The sequence below is a fragment of the Macaca fascicularis genome, chromosome 15 (genome assembly GCF_037993035.2).
Source record: "Macaca fascicularis isolate 582-1 chromosome 15, T2T-MFA8v1.1".
Classification (NCBI taxonomy): domain Eukaryota; kingdom Metazoa; phylum Chordata; class Mammalia; order Primates; family Cercopithecidae; genus Macaca; species Macaca fascicularis.
Genome location: NC_088389.1, coordinates 20,998,152 through 21,025,866, shown reverse-complemented (window position 1 = coordinate 21,025,866; position 27,715 = coordinate 20,998,152). Strand labels below are relative to the sequence as shown.

General features: G+C 37.8%; 1 protein-coding gene across 20 annotated transcripts in view; it reads left to right on the top strand.

The window, feature by feature from the left end:
- Positions 1 to 27,715, top strand: part of RABGAP1 (RAB GTPase activating protein 1) — a 175,632-nt gene that overhangs the window by 118,484 nt on the left and 29,433 nt on the right. For 13 of the 20 annotated variants that reach the window (XM_074016616.1, XM_065530107.1, XM_074016622.1 and 10 more), the window contains 6 exons: positions 15,882 to 15,995; positions 21,216 to 21,290; positions 24,378 to 24,503; positions 25,110 to 25,253; positions 27,076 to 27,117; positions 27,469 to 27,597. In XM_074016616.1, coding sequence (XP_073872717.1) covers positions 15,882 to 15,995; positions 21,216 to 21,290; positions 24,378 to 24,503; positions 25,110 to 25,253; positions 27,076 to 27,117; positions 27,469 to 27,597 — 630 coding nt within the window. The remainder of the gene's footprint in view (positions 1 to 15,881; positions 15,996 to 21,215; positions 21,291 to 24,377; positions 24,504 to 25,109; positions 25,254 to 27,075; positions 27,118 to 27,468; positions 27,598 to 27,715) is intronic. The other 7 variants (XM_074016618.1, XM_074016621.1, XM_065530111.1 and 4 more) reach the window with 1 other exon arrangement.

Below are 27,715 nucleotides of genomic sequence, written 5' to 3'. Positions count from 1 at the left end.
TGGCCAGGCTGGTCTCGAACTCCTGACCTCAGGTGATCCATCCACCTTGGCCTCCCAAAGTGCTAGGATTACAGGCGTGAGCCATCTTGCCCAGTTAGTTCCTGTATATTTTTGCTACTCAATAGGCACATTTAAATCTCTGATTTGAGACTTATTTCAGAAGAAGTTAAGTTTGTAAAGTAAAACTGAGCATTTGTTAAGCATTTTGAAGCATTTATAAGCATTTTCTTGGAAATAATTTAATCCATTGATCTGATTATGTAAAAATACAGCTTGAGGAATATGAGACTTGGTCCTCTGTGTCTGTGTGTTGTATGTTATTAGCAAGTGATTTTGAGAAGATTTTATCCATAGCATATAATGCTTTACAAAATCTTTAAACAAATAGTACAAGCCAAACAATGCAGTACGTATTAAGCTGTACTAAGAGAGCATTTGATATGCAGTTTACTTGGTAATAATACAATGAAATAAGTATTTGGAAGTTCATCACGGTTGTCAGAAACATTTGTTTGGAATATGACTTTGCATATAATAATTTTATGTTTTAGTTCACCCATAAATTGCCTTCCCCCTTTGACCATCACCACCTCTTTAATCAAAATGGTATTTTGTGTGTTCACTTTTGTCAGGTAACAGTACTTGAGTATTTCCTGCTTCTTGGGCCTCTCCATGATGGATTGCTGTGAAGGAGAATCAACAATAGCAAACCAGGAAAAGGTTGACAGTGCAGTTAGCATTTATGCCTTATCTATACATGATTTGGGACCGTTTTGCCAAACATTGAATGATTTTCCTGTGGGAAACTTGAGCCCTAAAAGGAAATGAACATAGCTAAAAGGCTGCATATCACATGGGACTTAGATTTATTTTTAGAATGGCACTATAATGCCATATTTGGATTGAAACAATGTGATAGCAGTACAATATTTTATTAAATAAAGAGCCATCTTTTCTGAGGAAGTCATCTGCTTTTCTATTACATTGTATGGTATAGATTGAACATAATACTTATATAATCATTCAGCTAATATTCTAAAGTATATGTTAAAGTTAGAGGAGCTTATTTGGCAAACATTTCTAGAACCAGCTTATTGAGTCTGGTGTAGTAAAGGCTCTGTGACAGTTCAATGATTATAGCATGTGGTGTTTTTTTGTTGTTGTTGTTTTGTATATTTGGAGTAAGTTGTTTGGAGGGAAAAGAGAGTAAAGACAGTAGAGTCATTTGGAATGTTTATATTATTTTTCTTGAAATGGCTGAACTCGTTACTAAATTAGACAATGATAATAGACAAACCTAGATGGATTTTTGCCTCTGAGAAATGATTTTGCAAGAAAAAAGATAATCAGCAAAGGTATTTAATATTGAGCTCTACAGTGTTTTCGTTAGTATGGTTCATAGGCTAAAAACAAAATACTCTTATTGTATCACTTATATTTCAAGTATCAGTTTTTCTGCCACCTGATTTCTTTATAATTTCATTTGGTTAAAATGTGATGTTCATAACATTCAGGAGATTTCTGAATTGTATACTGTCTAATTGCAGATTCCTCACAGGGCACTAAGTCCCAAACAGGAAAACTCGCCAAATACGGATTTTGTCCCTTGGCTTCTCTCCCAAGGTTGGAAATATGCCAACGTCATAAATCTCAAGTCTGGTGAGAAAGAGCTACTTCTGATACACCAGGCCTTAAGCCACCAGCTTTCCATGCAGTGTTTCATTTGCTTCTCATAAACTGTGAGGCAGGGACCATTGCATAGATTTTATAGATAGGGATGTTAAGGTTCAGATTAGTTAAATGACTTGCCCAAGGTCACACAAATTAGTAAGTGGGAGAAGCAGTATCCAGAGACAGAACAGTCTGGCCCTAGATTTTGTGTTCTGTTGGTCGCATTGTGATCTAAGTAGAGCACCTAAAGTCCATCGTCTACATTCTTTGTCAAAAGTCCAACTCCAATCTCCACACAATTGTGACCAGATTCTGAAATGCCTTTAGTTACCTCCATGTTCATGGGTATCTAATTCCAGTCTGCTCTGTGTGATGTGTTGGAGCTTTGGAGTAGAAATTTTAAAGCATTAATTACTGAATACTTAAACAATATGTCATATATTTAAATGTATAGAGATCAGTTTGCTATTTCTTTTTGGTTTTGAATTGTTACTAATTGTTAATCAGTGGCAGTTTTACTGTAAGTATGGTTTTTGCCTTCAAGAGCAAATCACCAGATATTCAAAGCAATATCTACACACAAATCCAACTTCCACTAAAATCCCTGCTTTTTGTTTGCTGTGGAAGAATAGCACCACAGGACAGAGAGGTCCCATGGTACCTAGTTGAAAATGCTGACTTAAAGGGCAGTGTTGCTAGACATGTAGGGACAAGTAAAAATTTCTTCTATATAATTGCATTCTTCAGAGCTACATTAAGATGAAGATGTTTTTGTATTGTCAGTGTTAAGTGAGCCCACCAATCGATACCTATTTCTAAAATTCTTACTGATTTGACTGTATAATTGACTTTGAGAGGCTTTAATTTGTTTGATACAAATACACTATAACTCCTATTACTGATGTACAGGCTGTGAAGTCGTTTATTATGTAAGATTGAGCTGCAGATTTGTTTCTGAGCTTCCTGGAGGCCAAAGCAAAAATGAATATTGGATCATTTCCATGGGGAAAAATATGCATAATTTTTTAGGAGAAACCGTTTTTTGATGGGGACACTGAGTAAACTAGATGTCCTCACCACCATGAAATACAAAGTTTCAATAGCAGGGTCTTTTTTTTGTTGGTTGTTTTCTTTTTTTGACAGAGTCTTACAACATGCTGATACCACAACTTAGTGAAGGTAGTTCTGTGAAAGGCCAAGATATTGTGATCTAAAAATATATCTATCCAGTGGTCAGCCTTAAAGAATAAAACTCAGAACATTTAAAAGAATACTCATTTTTTTTTTTTTTTAAGATCTCAAATGGTTAAGATACATGCCCCCTAGGATTTAGCGACTGTGCCTTTTCTTTGAATAAGTTACAGTGGAGCCATATGTTGAGATTTTATTCACCTTTTTTTTTTTTTTGACATGGAGTTTCGCTTTTACTGCCCAGGCTGGAGTTCAATGGCGCAATCTTGGCCCACTGCAACCTCTGCCTCCCAGATTTAAGTGTTTCTCCTGCCTCAGCCTCCCGAGTTGCTGGGATTACAGGCATGTGCCACCACGCTTGGCTAATTTTGTATTTTTAGTAGAGATGGGGTTTCTCCATGTTGATCAGGCTGGTCTCAAACTCCCAACCTCAGGTGATCTTCCCTCCTTGGCCTTCCAAAGTGCTGATATTACAGACATGAGCCACCGTGCCTGGCCTCACTTTGGTTTTATGTTTAAGAATGTCATATATTTCTCTGGCTACATATTACTAGGGCCTTAGTTATTTCTGTTTTTCATAAACACTGAGCGGCCTTCATACAAGGAAGCATGTTCAAATTAGTAAAAAGAAAACTTCATTTTCAAAGTCTATGTCATACCAATTTTAGTTATAAGAGTCTGGAAGAGAAAAGCATTTTATTTTATTATTATCTTTTTTTGAGACAGAGTCTTACTCTGTTGCCCAGGATGGAATGCAGTGGCCCAATCTCAGCTCACTGCAAGCTCCGCCTCCCGGGTTCTTGCCATTCTCCTGCCTCAGCCTCCCGAGTAGCTGGGACTACAGGCACCTGCCACCATGCCCAGCTAATTTTTTTTTTGTATTATTAGTAGAGACGGGGTTTCACCATGTTAGCCAGGATGGTCTCAATCTCCTGACCTGGTGATCTGCCCGTCTTGGCCTTCCAAAGTGCTGGGATAACAGGTGTGAGCCACCGTGCCTGGCCACGAGAAAAGCATTTTTTAAAATATATTAGAAATTATAACTCCAACACAATACTGATAACAGAATATTTTCACTTTTACAATACGTTCATTTGGGTTAGGAAGGTGATCTAGGAAACCAGACCAGTTGGGTTCCAGAGCTAGCTTCCCACTTTCTAGCCAAGTGATTTAACTTTTTTCCTCATCTGTCAAGTGGGGGAGATAATAGAACCCACCTCAAAAGGTTATTAAGATAGACCTACATGTTGTTACTTAAATAATTATTTTTAGGTCTGTGAAAGTACATCTGGCAATAGAAAATTTCTTTTAGATCTTTTAGATAAGTGGCTCTGACCCTTACTATGTGTCTTATATCCTTTTGAGAATTAATTTATTCAATAAGTTTTTATCAGTTGCTTACTGTGTGTCAGATACTCTTCTCTGGGCTTAGAGATATATGTGAACAAAACAGAAATCTCTCTCTTCATGAAGCTTAACGTTCTAGTGAACATGTTTAAAACCCTGAGCACTCCTCTGAGAAAAATGCTCACAAAACTTTGCATACAGGCCAGGCGCGGTGGCCCACGCCTGTAATCCCAGCACTTTGGGAGGCTGAGGTGAGCAGATACTTGAGGCTGGGAGTTCGAGAACAGCCTGGCCAACATAGCGAAACCCCATCTCTACCAATAAAAAAATTAGCTGGGCGTGATGGTGTGCGCCTGTAATCCCAGCTACTTGGGAGTCTGAGGCAGGAAAATCTCTTGAACCTGGGAGGTGGAGGTTGCAGTGAGCCAACATCACGGCCTCTGCACTCCAGCCTGGGCAACAGAGTGCAACTCTGTCTCAAAAACAAAGGAAAATGAAACAAAAAACTTTGCATACAAAGTCAGATAATTTATAGAAACCCGTAAGTCTGTTTATTAAATCTTAGGCTAAGAATACTATACACACCTTGTTTTTGTTTTGTCATAATTCTTGTGAGGCATTCCTTAGATGGGTTCAGTACTTAATTTTAAAAGACAAAGCAATTAAGAGACAAAATAATGTTACTGTTTTTCTTTGTCACTTTTCTTGGCTCTATCAAATTGGAAGTGCTTGAGATGTGACATGACCAATTGAAATAAAATTTCCAGATTTTGCAGACTTTTGTAGGACCATCTTGGTTTTACCCAAACATAAGACATCTGTTTTCATAGGCTTAACAGTCTTATTCTCATTCTTTATTTTGCTCAGTTCTACTTCCAAACATATGAAATGAAATGACAAATGACATGAGTGCTATGTAATTAGGAGAGAATTATTTTACCTCTGAGAGATTTTTGGTCCTCATTTATTTTATATTAAGCATACCACACTTTCAATTTCATTTTCCTTCTTTTAAATTTTTATCCCATCTGTTTAGGGGATTTTAAAAACTTAGTCTTTAAAATGACTTCTGATAAGCAGTAGCTGACTTTTTAAAAAGAAAATGTAACCAAAAATTGTTACTTTATTCTTGTGAAGTATATTGTAAAGATAGGACATGGTATATAATGTATTGGAGTGGGTTTTGGCATTGTTTTTGTTTTATTCTGTTTTCTTAAATATTACATGATGGCATTTAATAAAGCATCTGTCACATTCTGGGTTAGTCTTAAGAAGAACTGACTTTTTCTTTGGGCAACAAGCTACTTTGGAAATAATAATTTTCCCTATGCTGGTTATTTCTCATGGCAGCCTTCCACTGCGTTTTCTTTGTTTGGGTACTTTCTTTTTCTTCCTGCCATTCTTAGCTTTCTATTTTTCAACTTGAGTTTACAAAAGGGTGTGTATTTAAAGGGTTTCCTACAGTTCCCAGTACCTTGTTGATCCTGAGAAATTACACAGTGAGCCAATTCTCACAGTAAGGTATAAAAATAGTCATCCAGAAAGATTACAGAATGTAGTACCACTGTGGTTTTAACTAATGGGAGACTTTTAAAACCAAGATAGGGAGAAGAAAACAGCACAAATGTTATTGTTTCCTTAGATTTTTTATCTGCATAATCTATTTTAGGAGAGCCTTCAAATTTAAGAAAGTAATAGAGCTTCACCACTGTATTATTGTACACACTCAAAGATCATCATAACTGGGGAGAAGAAAGAAATCACCTGCAAATAAATTACAAAAACAGAGCCTACCTGTGATTACTATTGAGCATATATCCACAATGTTCATTACACCAATTTTATTGCACAAATTTAGTCCAGCATTTTATTGAGGGCTTTAATAAGTTCTGGTGTGTGAAGTTGGGTGGCTTAATTTCTCTTAAGTCTGAATTTCCATATTGTAGAATAAGGAGGTAATATCTTTTTGCTTTTAATAAACTTTATTTTTAAGAACAGTTTTAGATTTACAGAAATACTGTAAAAATAGTACAAAGAATTCCCGTATACTCTGTTATTAACTCTATTATTATCACCTTGTATTTATGGTACATTTATTATAATTAATAACACAATATCAAGATATTATTAACCAAATCCCAAACTTCATTTACATTTCTTTAGTTTTTATCTAATATCCTTTTTCTGCTCCAGGATTCCATCCAGGATAGTGCATTACATTTAGTCTCATATTTCCTTAGGTTCCCGTTGACTGTAACAGTTTCTGAGGCTTGCCTTGTTTTTAATGACTTTGACAGTTTTAAGAAATACTGTTCAAGTATTTTGTAGAATATCCCTCAAGTGAAATTTGTCTGACATGAAGTCATGAATTTTGAGGAGGAATAATACAGAGGTAAAGCACCATTTTTATGACATCAAGGGTACATGCTGTCAGTGTGACATCACTGCTTTTGACCTCAATCATCTGGCCAAAGTCATCTTTGTCAGTTTTCTCCACCATAAGGTTTCTTTTTCCCACTGCGTTATACTGTACTATACTATTCTGAAGGAATAATACAGAGGTAAAGTGCCATTTTTATGACATCAAGGGTACATGCTGTCAGTGTGACATCACTGCTTTTGACCTCAATCATCTGGCCAAAGTCGTCTTTGTCAGTTTTCTCCACTGGTTTCTTTTTCCCACTGTGTTATACTGTACTGTACTATTCTGAAGGAAGTCACTGTGCACAGCCCACACTTAAGGAGTGGGGAGTTTTGCTCTCCTTCCTCGAAGGTGAGGTATCTACATAAATTATTTGGGATTCTTCTGCGTGGAGGATTTGTCTCTTCTCCCCCATTTATTTGTTCAATCATTTATTTATGTAAGTATGGACTCCTGGATATTTCTTTTATTGATTGACTGGAGACAGGGTCTTGTTCTGTCACAGAGGCTGAAATGCAATGGCACGATCACAGCTCACTGCAGCTTTGACCTCCCAGGCTCAAGCAATCCTCCCACCTCAGCCTCCTGAGTAGGTGGGACTACATGTGCCGCCATGCCTGGTTAATTTTTTGTGTGTTTTTTGTTTGCTTGTTTTGTTGAGGTTTTTTTTTAATTTTATTTTTTTAATTTTTTAAAATTATTTTATTTTATTTTATTTTTCTGTAGAGACGGCATTTCACCATGCTGCCCAGGCTGGTCTTGAACTCCTTGGTTCAAGCAGTCCTCCTGTCTTGGCCTCCTAAAGTGCTGGGATTACAATGTGAGCCACCATGCCCAGCCAGATATTTCTTCCTCTCCTTTTTTTTTTTTTTTTTTTTTTTTGTGAGATGGAGTTTCTCTCTTGTCGCCCAGGCTGGAGTGCAATGGCACGATCTTGGCTCACTGCAACTTGCGCCTCCTGGGTTCAAGCGATTCTCCTGCCTTAGCCTCCTGAGTAGCTGGGATTACAGGCACCCACCATCACGCCCAGCTAATTTTTGTATTTTTAGTAGAGATGGGGTTTCGCCATTTTAGCCAGGCTGGTCTTGAACTCCTGACCTCAGGTGATCCGACCACCTCGGCCTCCCAGGGTGCTGAGATTATAGGCGTGAGCCACCATGCCTGGCCATTTCTTTTATACTTATATAACCCAGTTTATTTTGTTGCTAAAATTGCTCCAGCTTTGACCATTGATTGGGAACTCTTTCACTTGGCTCCCGTGTCCCTTTGGCATACCCCTATCGATGTAGGTTTGTTTTCTTTGTGGTGGGGGTGAAGGGAGACAATTTCCTGTTTTTTGCCAATACAATATGTTCCAGGCTATCTGCCCTAGTCCTAGAAGCAGCCATTTCTCCAAGGAGGGTTCGTTCCTTTTGTTAGTAAATGATACTAGATACCAAAATATAGATGCTAGGTGTGCTCCTTGCTACTGGATGTTATTGCTTCTAGGCCCTCTCAACTGACAGAGCAAGCAAATGTATGTATGGTAATACCTTTTTAAATGTTGACAGCAAATCATGTATTGCAGTTAGAATAGGATAGAGTCAATAAACTTTATGTGCAATTTTTTGCAACTTTAGATTCAATTCTTACAGACTAGAAGGAGCGTAGGACAAGTATACAAATGACTATTCAAGAACAGAGTAATTGCTGTAAGAGTGGTATCAATGTGGTTTGTAAATTGTTACAACTTTTCTGAAGGGCAAATTAGCAGGACCACTCAAAATCCAAAAACAAGGATTATGCTGTATCTTCAGGGAAATGGAGTGTTTGTGGAAACTGTCTTTTCTCCCTTAAGAATCACTGCTCTACTTATAGCCTTGTTTATAGCAAAAGGGGTAGAATAGCTGCATATCCCAAAGCGGAGATTTTGGCAGAGTAAATTATGATACGACCATGTGACAGGTTACTGTGCATTAAAAATACTAAGGTAGGATAATGGCCAAATAATATGAAAAGATACAATATTTTGTAGTTAGCAAAAACATATTTTCTAAAATCATTTTATAAAAATAAATGGTTATAACCTAAAAAGTTTGGCATATGCCAGCCAAATATTACCCATGGTTATATCTGAATGGTAAAATTCTTCTTTTTCCTTCCAGTATTATTATTACAGAAAAGCAAAACAATTTTATTAAAATAAGAAAACAAAAAAGTTTTATTATACTAAGAAAGCCAAAAGTTAGATTTTCCCTTTAAAATGCACTAAGGTATATCATTATAATGCTTATGTTTGGGGAAGAGATTTGGATTTTAGCATGAGGCGTTAATTCTCAGTATTTGCTTAGTGAATACATTTAAGAAGTGCTGATATTTTAGAGTATGGTTTTAAATAGACCTCCTTCCAACAATGCCCAAATTCTGCCATGCCAGTCACCCCTTTTTTTCTTTAAGTTTTCAAAGAAATAGAAACACAAGGAAGAGTGACAAGTGGAAAACAAGGTTTAATTTGTTAACTGGCAGCCACCAGCAGCACATTGGACTTGAATATGTGTCTGGGTTTAAAGGCTTTTCTCTTCCTAATGCTCCAGTCTTCCCCCAGCATGCCCCAGATCCTCAGGATTTTCCAGCATGCGTTTGAGAGAGAGAGCAGAATGTCCTGGGTGCCTTTTGCAGCAGTGACCCTACTTACTACATGGTTCAAGTGGTATTCTGAAATCAGATTGGTGTTCACTCTGCTTGTGAAGTGGTCATTATGGAGAAGGAGGCATGGACTTCCTCCTCTGGTGTGCATAGTAATAACGACTCATAAAAGTTTATGACCAGCAAATGATCTGATTGGTCCATGCATTTCAGGAAAATTAATCGGACATGGTTGTGCTGGTAGAAGTAAAGAGATAAAGGAAGATCAGTGTTATGGTCTGAATGTTTATGTCCCCCCAAAATTCATATGTCAAAACCTAATCATGGCTGGGCGTGGTGGCTCACGCCTGTAATCCCAGCACTTTGGGAGGCTGAGGTGGGTGGATCGCGAGGTCAGGAGATGGAGACTATCCTGGCTAACACGGTGAAACCTCATCTCTACTAAAAAAATACAAAAAATTAGGCGGGTGTGGTGGTGGGCACCTGTAGTCCCAGCTGCTTGGGAGGCTGAGGCAGGAGAATGGCGTGAACCCGGGAGGCAGAGCTTGCAGTGAGGCGAGATCGTGCCAGTGCACTCCAGTCTGGGCGACAGAGCGAGACTCTGTCTCAAAATAAATAAATAAAAATTAAAAAAACAAAAACAAAAAAGCCTAATCACTAATGTGATGCCGTTAGGAGATGGGGCCTTTGGGAAGTGTTTAGGTCATGGGGGCAAAGTCCTTATGCATGGGATTTGTGCCCTTAGAAAGAAGAGGCCTAGAGAGCTGCCCTGCCCCATATGAGAACACAGTGAGCACATGCCACCTATGAGCCGTACAGCGAGCCTTCACCAAACACTGCATTTTCCAGCATCTTGATCTTGGAATTTCCAGCCTCCCGAACTATAAAAACAATTCCTGTTGTTTATAAGCCACCCAGTTTTTAGTATTTTGTTAGAGTAGCCCGAAGCGACTAAGACAATCATTTAGGCTGTTATATTAGTCTTGGTAAGATGAAGCATGGGTCTGCCTTTGGGTGATGCACTAGAAGTGGAAAGAGAGAGACAGAATCCAGACTCTGCAGAGAGATCTCAAGATCAGTGATCATTCATGGTAGCTAGAATCAGAAACAAGGTGGTAAAACCTGCTGCCATTCACAAGAATAGAGAAGTGTTGAGAAACGTTGGTGGAGGGAGGTGGGGAACGTGAGATTACAGTTTTTGTGAGTGTACTATAATTTACATACAATAAACATACACCTTACATGTTCATTTTGATGAATTTTGACAATTTTTTATATTTGTATAAACACCAATCAAAGAAAATGTAAACTTTTCTATCATCTCAGAAAGTTCCCTTATGCCCCTTTTCTTTTGATTTCCCACCCACTCCCAGGTAACCATTTCGATTTCTGTCACCATGGGCTTTTGCTCAACATAATGTTTTTGAGATTTATTTGTGTTTCATGTATTAGAGGTTCATTTATATTGCTGGGTAGTAGTCCATTAAATGGATATATCATAATTTATCACTTTTTCTATAGATGGACATTTGAGGTTTCTAGTTGGGCTATTACACATGAGGCTATTAGGAATGGAATTGCTGGGTCATGGTAGTTAGATATATATTTAACTTTATGGGAAACTGCTATGTTCTTTACCAAAATGGTTATATCATTTACACACCCATTAGCAACCATTGAGAGTTCCAGTAATTTCATATCCTCACCAACATTTGGTATTTTTATTTTAGCCAGTCTCATGGGTGTCATTTTATGTGTTTATAATTTATGAGCTGTATATACTGTTTATTTTGCTGCTTGAAATATCAGGGACTATATACCACTACAATTGCAAGGTTTTATTTAAACGTTTACTCGCTGCATATACAGGAATATACTGACTTTTGCAAAATGCAGCAAACATTTTTAACATTTGTTATTACATGAAAAAGTATGAAAGTGTTCAAAGAGATAGACATTTCAAGCTGTAGCAGGTTGTGACAGAGTTTTTGAGGGCAAAGCATGTATAAAATTAATAACATGTTAGTATATTTAAAATCATAACGAAAATCTTCTCTCTGGTCATGCTGACCATAACAAATTATGTGTTGTAGTATACTTATAACAAGGGTTAACAGACTACCACCTCAGGGCCAAGTTCAGTTTGCCTCTCACTTTTGTTTATTCGTTTTTGTTGTTGTTGTTGTTTAAGACAGGTTTTCTCTCTTATGGCCCAGGCTGGAGCACAGTGACACAGTGTTGGCTCACTGCAACCTCCACCTCCTGGGCTCAAGGGATCCTCCTGCTTCAGCCTCCCGAATAGCTAAGACAAGTGTGTACCACTACGCCCAGCTAATTTTTGTATTTTTGTAGAGATGAGATTTCACCGTGTTGCCCAGGCTGGTCTCGATCTGCTGGGCTCAAGTGGTTTACTCGCCTCGGCCTCCCAAAGTGCTAGGATTACAGGCATAAGCTACTGTGCCTGGCCTGCTCTTGCTTTTATAAATAAAGTTTTGTTAGGACACAGCAGTGCTTGTTTATTTATGTATTGTCTATGGGTGCTCTACAAGGGAACAGTTGAAAAACTGCAGCACTGAATGGCTTGCAAAGCCAAAAATTTTTACCTGACCCTTTATAGAAAAAGTTGCAAGATGTCCGTACTGCATAATCCTATTGCATTTTTGTTTTCTTCTGAAGATTAAAGGTGTTTTTCTTGGGATAAATGAATTAGCCAAAACACAAAACCAGTTGATCAAAAAAAAAAACCTACCTCTGTTATAACAGCAGTAATTTTCAGAACATAACAACTGACAATATTTTTGCCATTCATTCCGTGTTCTTTTAAAGTCACCATCTGTGCACTGTTGCCGTAAGTACATTTATAAAAGTACATTTATAAGAACTTGTCTGTTAAGCCATTTTGCTAACTACAGCCTCCTTGAGAGGATGTATTTGGTTGACTCGATCAGTTTGGTCATGAATAGTGTTATATGTGTTGAATTGGCGGGCTCTCTACATCAGTTACATTTATGTTTAACTCCTTAGAAATGAATACAGCTGGGTTTTGTGGCTCACACCTGTAATCCCAACACTTTGGGAGGCCGAGGCAGGCGCATCACCTGAGGTCAGGAGTTCAAGACCAGCCTGACCAGGAGAAAACCCATCTCTACTAAAAATACAAAAATTAGCCGGGCATGGTAGCACATGCCTGTAATCCCGGCTACTTGGGAGGCTGAGGCAGGAGAATCACTTGAACTGGGGAGGTGGAGGTTATGGTGAGCCAGGATTGCTCCATTGCACTCCAGCCTGGGCAACAAGAGCAAAACAAGAAAGAAAAGGAATATATATTGTTGTATAAAGCTTAATTTTATAAGCACTTGCTTTGACTATTTTGCAAAAGCTCTTTGCTTTTTTCCTCTAGGGGATCATCCATAATGTTGCTGTGTTTTATTTTCGAACCTTTTCAAATTTAATATCATTCTGATAGGAACTTACTAAATTTATCATTATTAGAATTTCTGCATCATTTTTGCATGATGTGGCCTCCAGCAAGTCAAATGAATTTATTCCAAGTTCTTCAGCATATTTCCTAAGGCCAAATATTTTAAGCAAATGATTCACATGGAACTCCTCAATTTATTATCATTCTTGAAGGCATCAAAAATTGAGTGTGAATTTTCAAATTGACCTTCTCTTAAGGACATTTTGCCCTTTCATTCTCTTATAATTCCATGATTAATGGATATGGGATGGCAGATTGACAAGAACCCAGTTATAGAGAGTATTTTCAGTTTTTTTGTTATTTTTTACATCCTGTGTACAGTTGAATTTCCAAATCTCATCTCCTCTCTCTCTCTTTTTTTTTTAAATTGAGACAGGTCTCACTGTGTTGCGCAGGCTGGAGTGCAGTGCCATGATGTTGGCTCACTACAACCTCTGCCTCACGGGCTTAAGCAATTCTCGTGTCTCAGCCTTCCAAGTAGCTGGGATTACAGGCGCCTGCCACCATGCCTGGCTAATTTTGGTATTTGTAGTAGAGACGGGGTTTCACCATGTTGCCAGACCGGTCTCAAACTGCTGGCCTCAAGTGATCCACCTGTCTCAGCCTCTGAAAGTTGCTCGGATTACAGGCGAGAGCCACCATGCCCAGCCCAAATCTCATACCTCGAATAACTGTATCCTTTTTCGGGTTGTCATCTCCATCATCAGTATGATATGATTGATGTAACTGATGTAAAATATTTTGAAGGTTTCCATATTCCTCTCCATTCTCAATTTAATTTTCTAACCTGCATAGTTGTCTTAAACCACAGTCTATCATTCTTAGCATTTTTTAGAGCTTCTGTTGTTTTATAGAATTCCTAAATTCATCTGACTCTCTTTGGATTGTTTCCAGTTTTGGCTGTTAGAAATAAAGCTGCTGTAAACATTGAGTTTGTCTTTTCATGCATTTATATTTTCAGTTCTCTTTGGTAAATACCTAGGAATGGAATCATTGGGTTGTATGGTAATTTTGTGTTTACTGTTGTAAGAAACTGCCAAACTGTTTCCAAAGTGTTTGTACCATTTTGCATTGTATAGGAGTTCCAGTTGTTTCTTATCCTTTGCCAACACTTCTTAATTTTAGCATTTTGTAGATATGTAGTGGAGTCTCATTGTGGTTTTAATTTGCACTGCCCTGAGGACTCGTAATGTTGACATCTTTTCAAGTGCTTATTTGCCATGTGTTAGATCTTCCTTAATGAAATGCCTGAATCATTTACACCCTCCCACTTTTTAAAAAATTGTCTTTCTCATTAGAGAGTTATATATTCTGGATACAACTCCAACTTTATTTATTTATTTATTTTTTGAGACGGAGTCTCGCTCTGTCGCCCAGGCTGGAGTGCAGTGGCCGGATCTCAGCTCACTGCAAGCTTCGCCTCCCGGGTTTATGCCATTCTCCTGCCTCAGCCTCCCGAGTAGCTGGGACTACAGGTGTCCGCCACCTCGCCCGGCTAGTTTTTTGTATTTTTTAGTAGAGACGGGGTTTCACCGTGTTAGCCAGGATGGTCTTGATCTCCTGACCTCGTGATCCGCCCATCTCGGCCTCCCAAAGTGCTGGGATTACAGGTCTCCAACTTTATTATCAAATATGTTTTGTAGGTATTGTGTCCTGGCCTATGACTTAACTTTTCATATTTTAAACAGTTTTTTGAATAGTAAGATTTTAAAATTTTGATGAAGTATCCAGTTTGTCATTTTTTTATGATTCATGTCTCATAGGGACCCCTCTTCTAACTCTTCAGTTCTCTATTCAGCTTATTCCTCACTAGCACTCTACCCTACAGTTCTAGCTACCTTGCCTTCCCCAAAATCTGTGCATGTGCTCACTCAATCTGTCGGTCACTCTCGCTTGCTCTCCCTCTCTCCCCCACTTTCTCAACTTTTGGAGGTACCTCCAACGCCGAGCTCTATTTCATTCTGGAAGCTACCACCATGTAATTAGTTGCTGTAGTCATAGATATCCCTTGGATTTTTTCCTTTTGTTGAAGAGCACCACAGTCCTGAGCTGCCATTAACTGTTAAGACTATGTTAATAACTAGAAGTAACATATGCCACTCAAACTCTTTGAAAAGCAATTTGGCGACTTCCTTGAAGGTATAAATAGTTTACTGTTTAAGAAAGAGCATAGGCTTTAAAGTTAGTTCAGATCCCACAACCATAAAATATTCATGGCCTTGGGAACATAATTACCCAAAAGGCTAGAGAAATTATTGGACAAGAGAAGAACAGCACTTGCATTTTTCATCTTAAAACAGAGGTATCATGTTCTTTGATAGTATACTGATGATGATGTATTCTTACCAAGGAGAATCAACTCTATTGTCTTAGCTATGAAGACACTGCATTGTTAAAAATAGAAGGTCATGTTTCTGTATTCCAGTTCTTTACTGTGTCAGCAAATGAAATTTAACAAGGGGAGAATATTGGAAATAACTGGGTACTTGGTGTATTTTACAAAGGTTCGTTGACATTATTGACATTTGTTCAGTTTTAGTTAACTCATTATAGAAGAGGAAACAGTTTTTGTCCGTTGGAAAAAGCAAAGGATATTTTCCCATAGCCTGCTTGAATCCCTTGGCATTTGGTGTTCTGGTTCATTCTGAGTAGATTGCTTTGTGCATTCTTATGCCATTTGCCTCTAGGACAAACCCCAATTAAGTAACTACTCTTTTCCATTTGAAAACTGGCATATGGGCTTCATTCCAAAGCATCAATTAAAGCAGCAGTTTTTCTACTGGGAGCACTTTACCTCCTCCTTTTGCGATTAGTTTGAGTATTTTCCTATGAGAAATCCATTCTTAATAGCATATTTTCCATCTTACAATAGAAGGGGCAGCAGCTGCAGTTCTTTGCAGTAAGAATGGAGTATAATATGGAAGTGTATAGATGAAATGGGTTGCTTTTCTTCCATCTTTTTTTCCCTTTTACATTTGCTTTTGCTTGAGTGGTTGGTGCCTGAAGAGGCAGTAACTATGGGCATGCATATATGTATGTATGTCCCCGCAACATTTAAAGTGTGTAAATGAGAAGACCTTGCGTAAACCTGAATATTTACATAACTAACCTAACTAAAACCTCTCTTTCCTTATGTTTCCACAGGAGTCTCCCCAGGACAGTGCTATCACCCGGGATATTAACCGAACGTTCCCAGCCCATGACTACTTTAAGGACACAGGAGGAGATGGACAAGATTCCTTATATAAAATATGCAAGGTATTTCAAGTCAAAAGAAAAAAAAAAAAGACTCAATTTTGAGTGGTGGTTCTGCTTTGAAATTATATAAGAAACAACTACAAAGTATAATTTGTATTTGATGTTCAAGAATTCAAAAAAGAGAGAAGACATTGCAAAGTCAAAGGTGAGAACAGAATTTTAGACTCATTAAAGAGTAGAAAATAATTAGAAATAAAACGGTAGGGTTTCCTTTCCCTATCTAATCAAGATTTTTTAGATGACAGTTGCACATTTAGACTTTCAAAATTTGTTTTTATGTTAAGAACCTCTGAACCCTGTGACATTGCAGACTCCTTTTCAGTATTCACTTTATAAGTGATGAACTTGGTACCTATGGTACCATCTCACAGTGGGAAGTGTCATTGCCTATCCAGGTGGACTTACAGCACTGCAGCATAGTAAATGATGGGAGATTCTGATTTCTCTCAAAAGGTCTGTACCCAAACACTAAAGGAAGTGATAACCTGTTCAATTTCAGTATTCCATTTTCAAATAGATTTTGGCACATTAGAGCGATTGGGTTATAAAAGGAGGAGGTAGGAACGGAGTTTTTCGATCTTCGTCTGTCCTCAGAATTCGTCTTTAGTCTTTTCCTCCCAAAAGTAATCAAGTACTTATTTAGCATCTCCTATGTAGTAAGTACAGATAAAGCATGAGACATGTCCCTAATGCTATATGACAACGGGTTTTAGGACAGGCTAGCAATAAAGGATAGGCTCACCAGTGAAAAGTTAGATGATTTAAACTATAAGGACAGTTGAGTTTAGAGAAATATTTTTTAGATTTAATTTTAACTTTTACATAGGATACATAAAGCTATGATTTCTGTGGTAATCTTCCTCTCTGAGCATCCTTTTTTAGCCCCTTCTCAGTTTTATTTCCTGTTTAAACAGTGACCCCTGCCATCTCTCACTTTACCACAGAATTTCTTGGAAAGTAACACTGTGTCCACTCCCTCTGGTCCCTCGTTACATACTTTTGACCCCACTATATTCTAATTCCTATTTGATGATGCTTTTCCTTGCAGAGCTTTCTGCTCTTGAGCATAAGACATGTCAGCCTCTTGGGTATGGGCTCACTCTCATGACTTCACTGACTTCATTTTATCTCACACTACCTGCCGCTAAACCAGAGGCCTTCCTCTGGGTGATCAGTTGGTAGTTTCGCTAGCTCTACACCATCTCCCTGGGTAATCTGTTCCACCCCCAGAGCTTCAGCTATCACCACTGTACAGATGTTCTCAAATCTATATTAACTCAAGGTCTAAATTTCCAGCAGACAATTAGTCTCCATGTAAAAGTCTGTCAAGTATATCAAACAGAATGGGTTTAAAAATAGAGTTCATTTTAAAACATGGTTTATTATGAAAAATTTCAAGCATAAACATTAATTAATATAATGATTAGTCTAACTGATAAGTATAGTTAATATCCCCCACGCTAATTCATTATTTGTCAATGTATTGTCACAGTTGCTTTGTCTCTTTTTTTCCTTTTTCCTGAAGTACTTTAAAACAAATCTTAGACATCATGATCCTAATTTTTTAATACTACATCTCTAAAAAATAAGTTTATCCATCTTTACCAATTAGTAGCTACTCCATATTCAAATATCCTTAATATGGCTGGGTAGAATCAAGATCCAACAAGACCCACATTACATTAAGTTGTATCTTTTTAAATGAAACATAGTCCTCCTCTTCTCCCATACCATTGTCCTGCTGGAGACAATAATTTCTGTTAGTTTTCAGTCCTGTCTTTGTCTAGGTTGTGTTAGGTATGACTGATGTCTCCCTTAGCTTCATTCTGTCTCTTCACCTCCCTGGTAGAGGCCAGTATCTTACATTGCTGGCAGTTTTACAAAAGCTGCTCTGCCTTTGGGTTCTAGCCTGTTTATTCTTTACTCCTTGCCTAACACAGAATTAGATCATTTCAGTGGCCTCCACAGAAACCTTTATAACGGCTACTTTATAACCCATGGAATTAAATGAAAAGTCCTAGTTCATTTCCCTGGATTCCTTAGCTTAGTGTTGAAGATACTTTGTATTATATCCTGACTTTGCCCTTATTGCTGCTTCTCCAAATATTGTATGCATTAGCCACATTGAACTTCTCACTGTGCTCTCGTTGATTCACTTGTCTAACTTCCCCCTGAACTGTGATGTCTTCAAGGGCAGGGATCATTTCTTAGATATGGTAGCATCTGTAGCACTTGGCACAGTGCTTGGTCTATAGTAGGTGTTCATTAAGTGTTGATGAATTAGTGAAATGTCTTTTCCTCCCCCAGATTTCATTACAGCCAACATGAAACTTACACTCCAAACATTTTCCAAATATATCATATAATTTCACACCTGTATGATTCCTTTATCTTCCATCAGCCTGAAAAATATTCTCCCCTCCATTTTCTACCTATAGAAATTCAGTACAATTTCATCCTATTATTAATACATAATTGCCGAAGCTCTGTGCTGAGCATGTTAAATGAGAGGACTAAATGAGAAGAATACATCAACTCTGTGATATTAATACTGGGCTTATTCTCATACTACAAATAAAGTAAGTTACACACTCAAGATCCATATCTAGGCCAGGCGCAGTGGCTTACGCCTGCAGTCCCAGGACTTTGGGAGGCCAAGGTGGGTGGATCACCTGAGGTCAGGAGTTCGAGACCAGCCTAGCCAACATGATGAAATCCCATCTCTACTAAAAATACAAAGATTAGCTGGGTGTGGTGGTGGGCATCTGTAATCCCAGCTACTTGGGAGTCCCAGCTACTGAGGCAGGAGAATTGCTTGAACCTGAGAGGCGGAGGTTGCAGTGAGCCAAGATCGTGCCACTGCACTCCAGCTTGGGTGACAGAGCGAGACTCCATCTCAAAAAAAAAAAAAAAAAAAAGAAAGAAAGAAAGAAAGGATCCATATCTAGACATTGGCAGTTGTGGGATTTTAACCCAACTCTGACTAACTCTAAAGCCTCTGTTCTTTTGTAACTGATAAAACTACTAATGGCTGATAAAACTACTAATGGATATCTTCAGAGACATTGCCTGTTTTCCAAAGACTTGTTTTAGCATATATTACTACTCATTTTTAACACAGTGTTAATACTGGTATTAACATTTGTTAATTGTTATTAATTTGATAGGAAAGTGGTGCCTCGTTGTATTATAAACTGATAATTTCTAAAGCCCTTTTTGCACATCTTGTCTCTGGAAAAGTATATGTGTTTCTCATCCTGTAGCCTTCTTATCAGATAAACTGTGATGAAATGGGTATGGTATAATAAGATTACATTGAATTCTATGAAAATTTCTGAATGCATGATCATAATATATGCATTTTTAAAAGCTATAGCTTCACCAAAGCTAGTGATAAACTTTGGTTGCATATTAACTTGACTAGCATCTATTAAGTATTGGCACCATATTTTGCTAAGAGTTATATATTCTAAACATACCCAATTCTAAGTTGCTTTCTTGGAACACAGAGGAACCTTGGCACAAAAAATAAGTGGAAAACAAAGGGAGTTTCACAAGAAATAAATTTGTCAAACAAGGAATAACATCTTGAAGATATAGGAATTTCCCTTTGTACCACATTTACATGAGAACTACAAATACCAGATATAAAAACAGAACTCTGAAAAAGAACTAAAAAACCAAAGAGTAAACCATGAAGAATGTTAGATGTCAATATTCTATTCAAAATAATGTTCAGAGGAGATGGGTAGTAATCATTTGCTGCCAAGAAAAATAAAAATAAGATTTCCAGAGGAACCCACAAATGTTTTCAGAGTAATCTCGCTTATCAGAAAAGTTATTATGATATTGTGGAAAGAATTATATTTTGGTGTCTTTGCCAAAAGAGCTTTTCCCAGAAAGAAAAATGAATAACATTAACAGTGTTTAGTGAGTGCATGCTGTATATGAGGTGCTGACTAGGTTGAATAGGACATCACCCTATCCCTCACAAAGCCTACTCGTCTGGCAGAGAAGATGGACATGTAAAATGCAGTGTGGGGCTGGGCTTGGTGGCTCAAGCCTGTAATCCTAGCACTTTGAGAGGCTGAGGCAGAAGGATCACTTGAGCTCAAGAGTTTGAGACCAGCCTGGGCAACATAGTGAGACCCTATCTCTATTAAAAAAAAAAAAATGCAGTGTGGGCCAGGTGCATTGGCTCACACATATAATCCCAGTACTTTGGGAGGCCAAGGCAGGAGGATAGCCTGAGCCCAGGGGCTAGAGACCAGCCTGCACAACATAGTTGAGATCTCATCTCTATAAAAAATTTTTTAAAATTAGCCAGGCTGGCTCACGCCTGTTATCCCAGCACTTTGGGAGGCCGAAGCGGGCAGATCATGAGGTCAGGAGACCGAGACCATCCTGGCGAACACGGTGAAACCCCGTCTCTACTAAAAATACAAAAAAAAAAAAATTAGCCAGGCGTGGTGGCAGACGCCTGTAGTCCCAGCTTCTCGGGAGGCTGAGGCAGGAGAACAGCGTGAACCCGGGAGGCGGCAGAGCTTGCAGTGAGCTGACATCGCGCCACTGCACTCCAGCCTGGGTGACAGAACGAGACTCCGTCTCAAAAAAAAAAAAAATTTTAGCCAGGCATGATGGTGCAAGCCTGTGGTCCCAGCTACTCAGGAGGCTGATGGGGCAAGATCCCTTGAGCCCAGGAGGTTGAGGCTGCAGTGAGCCGTAATTGTACCACTGCATTCCAGCCTGAGCAAGAGAGCAAGACCCTGTCTCTAAAAATAAAATAAAATGCAATGTGGTGGTAATATAATAATAACCATGCTTGTGTAGCAGGTGCCATAGAGGCAGAGAAGAGAGGGATTCATTCTGGGGGAATTGAAATAAGTTTGGTGCCTGAAGGAAGAGTGCATGTTTCAGGCAGAGAGAGGGAACATCATGAACAACAACAAGGAAATATGAAAAGTTTTTTTAGTGCAGAAGTGGTTTTTGCTTACTCTTCCCTACTCCTTCACCACAGGAAATGGAGTGGTGATAGCTGTATTCATTGTAAAGAAAAAATTAAGATTGGAGAGAAGTATTGGCACCACTTATTGCCTGTCAAAATGCTGTCCCAGTGTGGGTAGCATCCTCCAGGGTTCTGTATTCAAGGTCCTATAGTACCACCATGGCCCACAAGTGGATACATTCATTTACATATCCTCTGTGTGTTTTATTTTCCAGGCTTATTCTGTGTATGATGAAGAGATTGGTTATTGCCAGGGCCAGTCATTTCTTGCTGCTGTGCTCCTTCTCCATGTGAGTAATTAGGTCTCTGTTATGACTTAACACATGGCCTGCCTCAGCTTATACTAACCTTAGGCTTGAGCATGGTTTTATATTGTTTTTGGACAGACTCTTAGGCATGAATTTTAACTCCTCTAGCTGGAACTTTTTCCTTAAATTAACTTAATGTCATTGTGGAGGAGATATATGATGAGAATAAATGGCAATGTTGAAAACTAGTACAAGGGTAGACTTCCTTTTTATTAATAGGATGATGGGAGAGACTTTAATGTTGGTTGAACCCTTGGGGATGTTTTATCTTCTCTAAAGTAGCCATCGTCATTAATATTTGTTTTGAGATTTATGTATTTTGGGGTAGGAGGAAGGCAGAAAGGTTGGCTTTCATTTAGTACCATTTTATTCATTCATTTGCTTAGCAAACACCTTTGCCCTCCACCTTTTTTATTTTCTTTCAAATCCACAGAAAACTCTAAACAGTGTTAAGGTGAACAGTCTTTATCTAGTTTACCAATTAGTATTTTCCACATTGCTTTTTCTGTTTGTCTCCCTCTGCATCTCTTTTTCTCTTTTCTGCATAAACACACATTTTCTTTTTTACTTAAATTTTATTTTGAAATTATTCTTGAAAGTAAATAATAAACATCAAGACTCCTAAATACTTGATCATTCATATGCCTTCTGGGAGCAACAGAATTCTGTATCATAACCATAATACCGTGATCACATCCAAGAAATTCCACATTGATTCAGTAATGTCTGATACACAGTACACATTCAATTTTCTCCCCCTTGTCTACTCCATAGAGTCTAGCTTTTTTGTCTAATCAAGACCTAATGAAGATTCAAATATTGAATTTTCATTTCTCTTTATTCTATTAATCTAAATTACTCCTTTGCCTTTTTTTGTGTTTCATGCCATTGATAGTTTTGAAAAATTCAGACAAATTGTGATATAAAATGTCCCACATTCTTGATTTGTCTCATTTTCTCATGATTCAGTTTAAAATGCTTGGCAGGAATACCACACAGGTGATGTTAGCAAAGAGTTTTGAGTACCTGTTATGATCTGTACTGTGCTGAAGATCAGAGGTAAATAAGAGACATGGTCTCAATCTTCATGGATACAGAGCTTGTGAATCCAATAGCTTTAAGCAGATAATCACACAAGTATATCATTTATTACTTTCAGTGGTGCTATTAAGGTATAATAAAAAGGTTGGTGTAAGATTGTAACAAGGGAGTCTTACTTAGATTAAAGGCTTCTCAGGGGAAGTGACCTTTAAGGAGCAGCCTGGAAAATGATAAGGGATATCATTTTCTTTTGTACTTTTCTGTGTTAACTTTTGAAAATGTTGTTATGAAAATAATAGATCTATTTGAAAAGGGAGTAGAGAATAGAGTGTTAATGGCAAAGTGAATGGTACAGTATATAGAAGTCCTAAATTGGGGAAACAGTTGGTGTATGGGAGGAACTGAAAGGAGAACAGTATGACTGGAGTATCCTGAGTGATTGGGAGTTGAGGAGAAAGTTAGGGGAAGCTTTGGAGCCCAGGTAAGGAGTCTGAATGTTGCTTCTCTAAGCAACAGGAAGTTATTCAAGGGTATTAAGCCATTCTGTGTAGATTGCAATGCAAGTTTGAGTATCACTTATCTGAAATGCTTGGGACCGGAAGTGTTGTGGATTTTGGATTTTGGAATATTTACTGTATACCGGTTGAGCATCCCAAATCCAAAAATCCAGAGTGTTCCAATGAGCATTTCCTTTTAGCATCATGTCAGTGTTTAAAGTTTCAGATTTTGGAGCATTTTATATTTTCAGATATGGGTTGCTCAACCTGTACAAGTAAAACAAAAGCAACTTTGGTTTTTCTTGACTGAACCCAGCTTGTTGCTATTGGTAGTCATGTAAAAATATGATAAAGCTATGACATGAGTAAAGAGGTTAAGTTTTTACTTTGTTTTGTTGTTTTAATGAAACTTTATATCTCAAAGTCCCACAAGCCTGGGTGATTTATCTTCGTTCTCACCTTCAGTTCAAGGACATTTATCCCCTTGAAAATGGGTTTTCCAATCAGACCCTCCATGTCTTGTTTTGAACTCTTGCTGCTTGTTTTAGAGTGAGGGGAGATGGGCTACCTAGCATCAGAATCTCCACTGTGGGTTAGGCCACATCTCCTTGCATGTGGCAAAGTAAATTTGCCTTCCATGACAAAGACTTCAAAAATCTGGGCTTTTGCCCCAAATACTCTTAACTTTCCAGTAATGATCTGCTATGCTTTTCTTACTTACTACTTAATCTGATTTGCTCTTTAGTTCTGCTTTCTTCTCAGTGATTTCTGTGCTCAGCCCGCCTCCATCATCTTGTTCCACAGAAGCCTGCCCACCTTCTTGACTTTTTTGAAGGCTTGCTACGTTCACACCAATCCTTAAATAACATTTCCAGTGCTTCTTTTTTCTCTTTTGAAAGTATCTTGCCAGGTTCTCAGGGAAATAGTTAACCATAAAACTATGGAAAATGTAGGTATTGTTATAAATATAAATAGAAGTGAAGGAGACTTTTGTAGAAGCATTACTGCGAGCCTTAGAATGTGTAAGGTTCTTCTATAACAAGCTATGTTTTTAACAACAGCGAGGAAGAAAAACAATTTTGCTAGAATGAAATAGCAGCTAAGGAAGGAAAAATGGTTAAACAGAGGTCCCAGGATTTGGGAAAGATGACACCTGCACTGTTTATCAGCTTATTTCTGCTCAGTTCAAATTCTATCCTTCGTACAGAGTCTGTTTCTGACTGCCTTAGGCAGATACAGGCCTTCCTGTTCTTGTATTATCACTGATATCTAATTCCTATTACAGTTATTTTAATACTGGTTGTGTGGGAGACTCCTTGAGGACAGGAACCGTGCTGACAGAGTTAACTATTCCTTGTCTGAGTAAATAAATGTTTTAAACACAACCTTAGGCCTGAGTTTCTGCATAGCACTAAATTTTCTGGTAAGACAATAATATAAAGCTGGATTTAATATCCTGAGAAAACTTCTGTATGTTTTGTGATTCCCCACCACCATCCTACCTACCCAACAACTTGCCTATCTGTTACAGATGCCTGAAGAACAGGCATTCAGTGTTCTGGTCAAGATCATGTTTGACTATGGGCTGAGGGAACTTTTCAAGCAAAACTTTGAAGATTTGCATTGCAAATTTTACCAATTGGAGCGCCTCATGCAGGTAAAAAGAGAAACCAGCTTGTGTTTGACAAAAAGAGTACAGGACTAAGGAGCACCAAATTGAGGAAATGGTGCCAGGGAGCAGTGGTAATTGCCTTAGCGATTTGTGGCTAAGGATGGGTTTCATTTTTATCACTTCTCACTATGTGATTACGATGCAAAGATTAACAAAGTGTTAAACTTTCACACCTCATGGATGTGAGCTGATAAACTCCCAAAAGATCAGATGACTTTGTAGGGGTCTTTTCCACAGCTAACTCAGTCAAGAAGTACTCCCCAAGGCTCTGAAGCTGACTGGTTAGGAATCTCGTAACAAAAGTGAAACAAACTTTCCCAAATGTTTTATAATTTGGAGGGAAAAACAGACTTTCCAAATACTTGTCACCATTTTGGGGATTCCTCTTTCTTTAGAACTAGTTTGTGGTCTGGAAAAAAGAGTTTAGTGCCAGCTTAATACCAGATGATAAGTGTTCTGAGCACTTTGGAGATTTTTAGAAAAACACAAGTATTTTACTGTTTTGACCTATTCCTGGTAGATTTATGTGCCTCCTTAGTGGGAATTGGACAGATGCATAAGTGCCCAGAAGTAATTGGTTTGCTATTTCAGGAATACATTCCCGACCTGTACAACCACTTCCTGGATATAAGCCTTGAAGCGCACATGTATGCCTCCCAGTGGTTTCTTACTCTCTTCACTGCAAAATTCCCTCTCTACATGGTCTTCCATATCATCGACCTGCTTTTATGTGAGGTATGTATCAGAGGCCGCAGCACTTTGGCTTTTGTTTGCAGTGTACTTGAGAACAAATTCTGTTTTGAGGGTCAGCTCTGTCAAAACAGAATTGGTCTCTTTAGTTATTTTATTTTATTGCTAGGGAATCTAGGTTTAAGTGACTTTTCCTTGGACTAAAGCTAATGATCATATTTGTTAAAGGTGTACTCTGATATGAAAAGACATACTGAATTAGACATTTGTATTAGTTCATATTAAGTTTGACTGTATTGAATGAAGAAACCCAAAATAACAGTGATTTTAAAAAATAGTTTTTTTCTCTCTCATGAAAAGAAGTCAGAATGTTGGCAGTAGCGTGCCTTCCCTCCACTCTGACTGTTAGTCATATGGAGGAGTAGTGCACTAGCCATTATATCTATATTCAAGCCAGCAGGATTAGAGGATGGGAGAGGGTGCATCCTCTGTTTTTAAAGGAGATTTCCTGGAAGTTCCATCCAGTATTTCCACTTTATGGTTAGAACTTAGTTATACGACCACACCTAACTGCAAGGGAGACTTTTTAAAAAATAAGCTGAGCAGGAATTTGCTAAAAATTAGAGATTTATTACTAAAGAGAAAATAGATATTAGAGTAAATAACAGTCTTTGCCATGGTGTAATTTTGGATTTTGCGTGGTGTATTCATTTGTTTAAGAAAAACATAATTATAAAAATAATATATGTTTATAGAAAATATAAGTAAAAATAATTAAAAATACTTCAAATCCCACTGTCTGTAGGTTAGCTGCTTTTTAACAGTTTGGTTAAAAGTAGTAGCCTTTCATCCTTTTTTGTATGTTCATATATGTGTATATATAATTACTATACAGAATAATATGGTTTCCATATAGATGGAACACTATATATTGTGGTTCTCTATGTGTATATTTAAAAATATGATTGTTATTTATACTCTTTGGTATCCTTTTTAAATTTCATGTACTTGAACATACACATCTGTACTATCCTTTCTAATTATGCTATATTCAAAACATAAAAAAATTCATAAAGAATTTGTATCGACCAGTGAGCTTGAAATATTCTAAGAAACAGAAGAAATAAATATTACCAAATATGCCATTTTTCTTAGTTGCTGCGAAGTATCCCATTATTTGGATGTTCCATACTTTATGTAACCAATTTCTAATCACCTTTAAATTGTATCTAGCTTTTCACTAGTATAAACAACCATCTGTTAAGTAGTTACTAAGGGCCAGTGGCATGCCAAGTAATTTACATAAACTTTTCAGCTAATTATCTCAGAAAACCCTTAGGAGAGTATTAGTTATGGAAACTGAGGCCCAGCAGCTTAAGCAGTTTAACTTGATCAACAGATAGTGCTTCCTCTCCTTTGTTCTTAGTCCCAGGATTTGCAAAATGGAGGGAGCCCTGAGCAGATTCAGTTCTGGAATACAGGGCTTATGGACAGAGTGGTTGCTGTACATGGATTGGGACAGCACAAGATAAAGGAAAAGTTCCCCAGGAGTTATTTCCTGAGAGATCACAACTTTATGACTGATCTTTTGGTTTGGAAGCATGGAATACTTTGGAAAAGCATTTCTTATTATTGAATATGAGAATAGGACAAGAAAAGCTCTTTTCTCAGAAAAATGGGAAACTAAGTGTTTAAGCAGCTTTTCAATGGCCCGTTAGGTTTTATTTTTCAAGGTAGTTCTGAGATAATTCATTTCCTTCCTTAAGTTTTCACAATTTCTTTAAAAATGTGGGGTATTCTGAGGACAAATAGCATAGTAGTCGAGATATAAATGCTGACAGTGTTCTTTTTGTCTGTTCTCTTTCAGGGAATAAGTGTCATTTTTAATGTCGCCCTTGGATTATTAAAGGTACTCATTTATTTATTAGCCGAGTTATCTGTCCTTCCCTGCTCTGCACTTGCAACACATTCATTGTAGTCTGATTCTGAGCAGTCACTGTGCACTAGCACTACCCCTGAGAGTGGATGTATGCAGGTGGCTCTGACAAAAGCTAAGAAATATCTTCTGGGAATTATAAAAGTGCTGGAAATCTAGCATTACCCCTAACAGTGGATGTATGCAGGTGGCTCTGACAGAAGTTAAGAAATATCTTCTGGGGATTGTAAAAGTGCTGAAAAGTGCTGGGAATATAAAAAACTTCTTGTGCATCCTTATAGCAACACATTTTTTCTATATATGTTTGTATTTTCTTACTTCAAGACTTCGAAAGATGACCTGCTGTTGACAGACTTTGAAGGTGCCTTGAAGTTCTTTAGGGTTCAGCTTCCTAAGAGATACCGCTCAGAAGAAAATGCAAAAAAACTAATGGAATTAGCCTGCAACATGAAGGTAAAATAATTTTGCGTTAGTTAAGATTCTGTTTTTCACTTAGTGTCTCACTGTTCCTGATCAAACATTTATAATACATAATTATTTATGTATTATATTTATAACACTTATAATACAT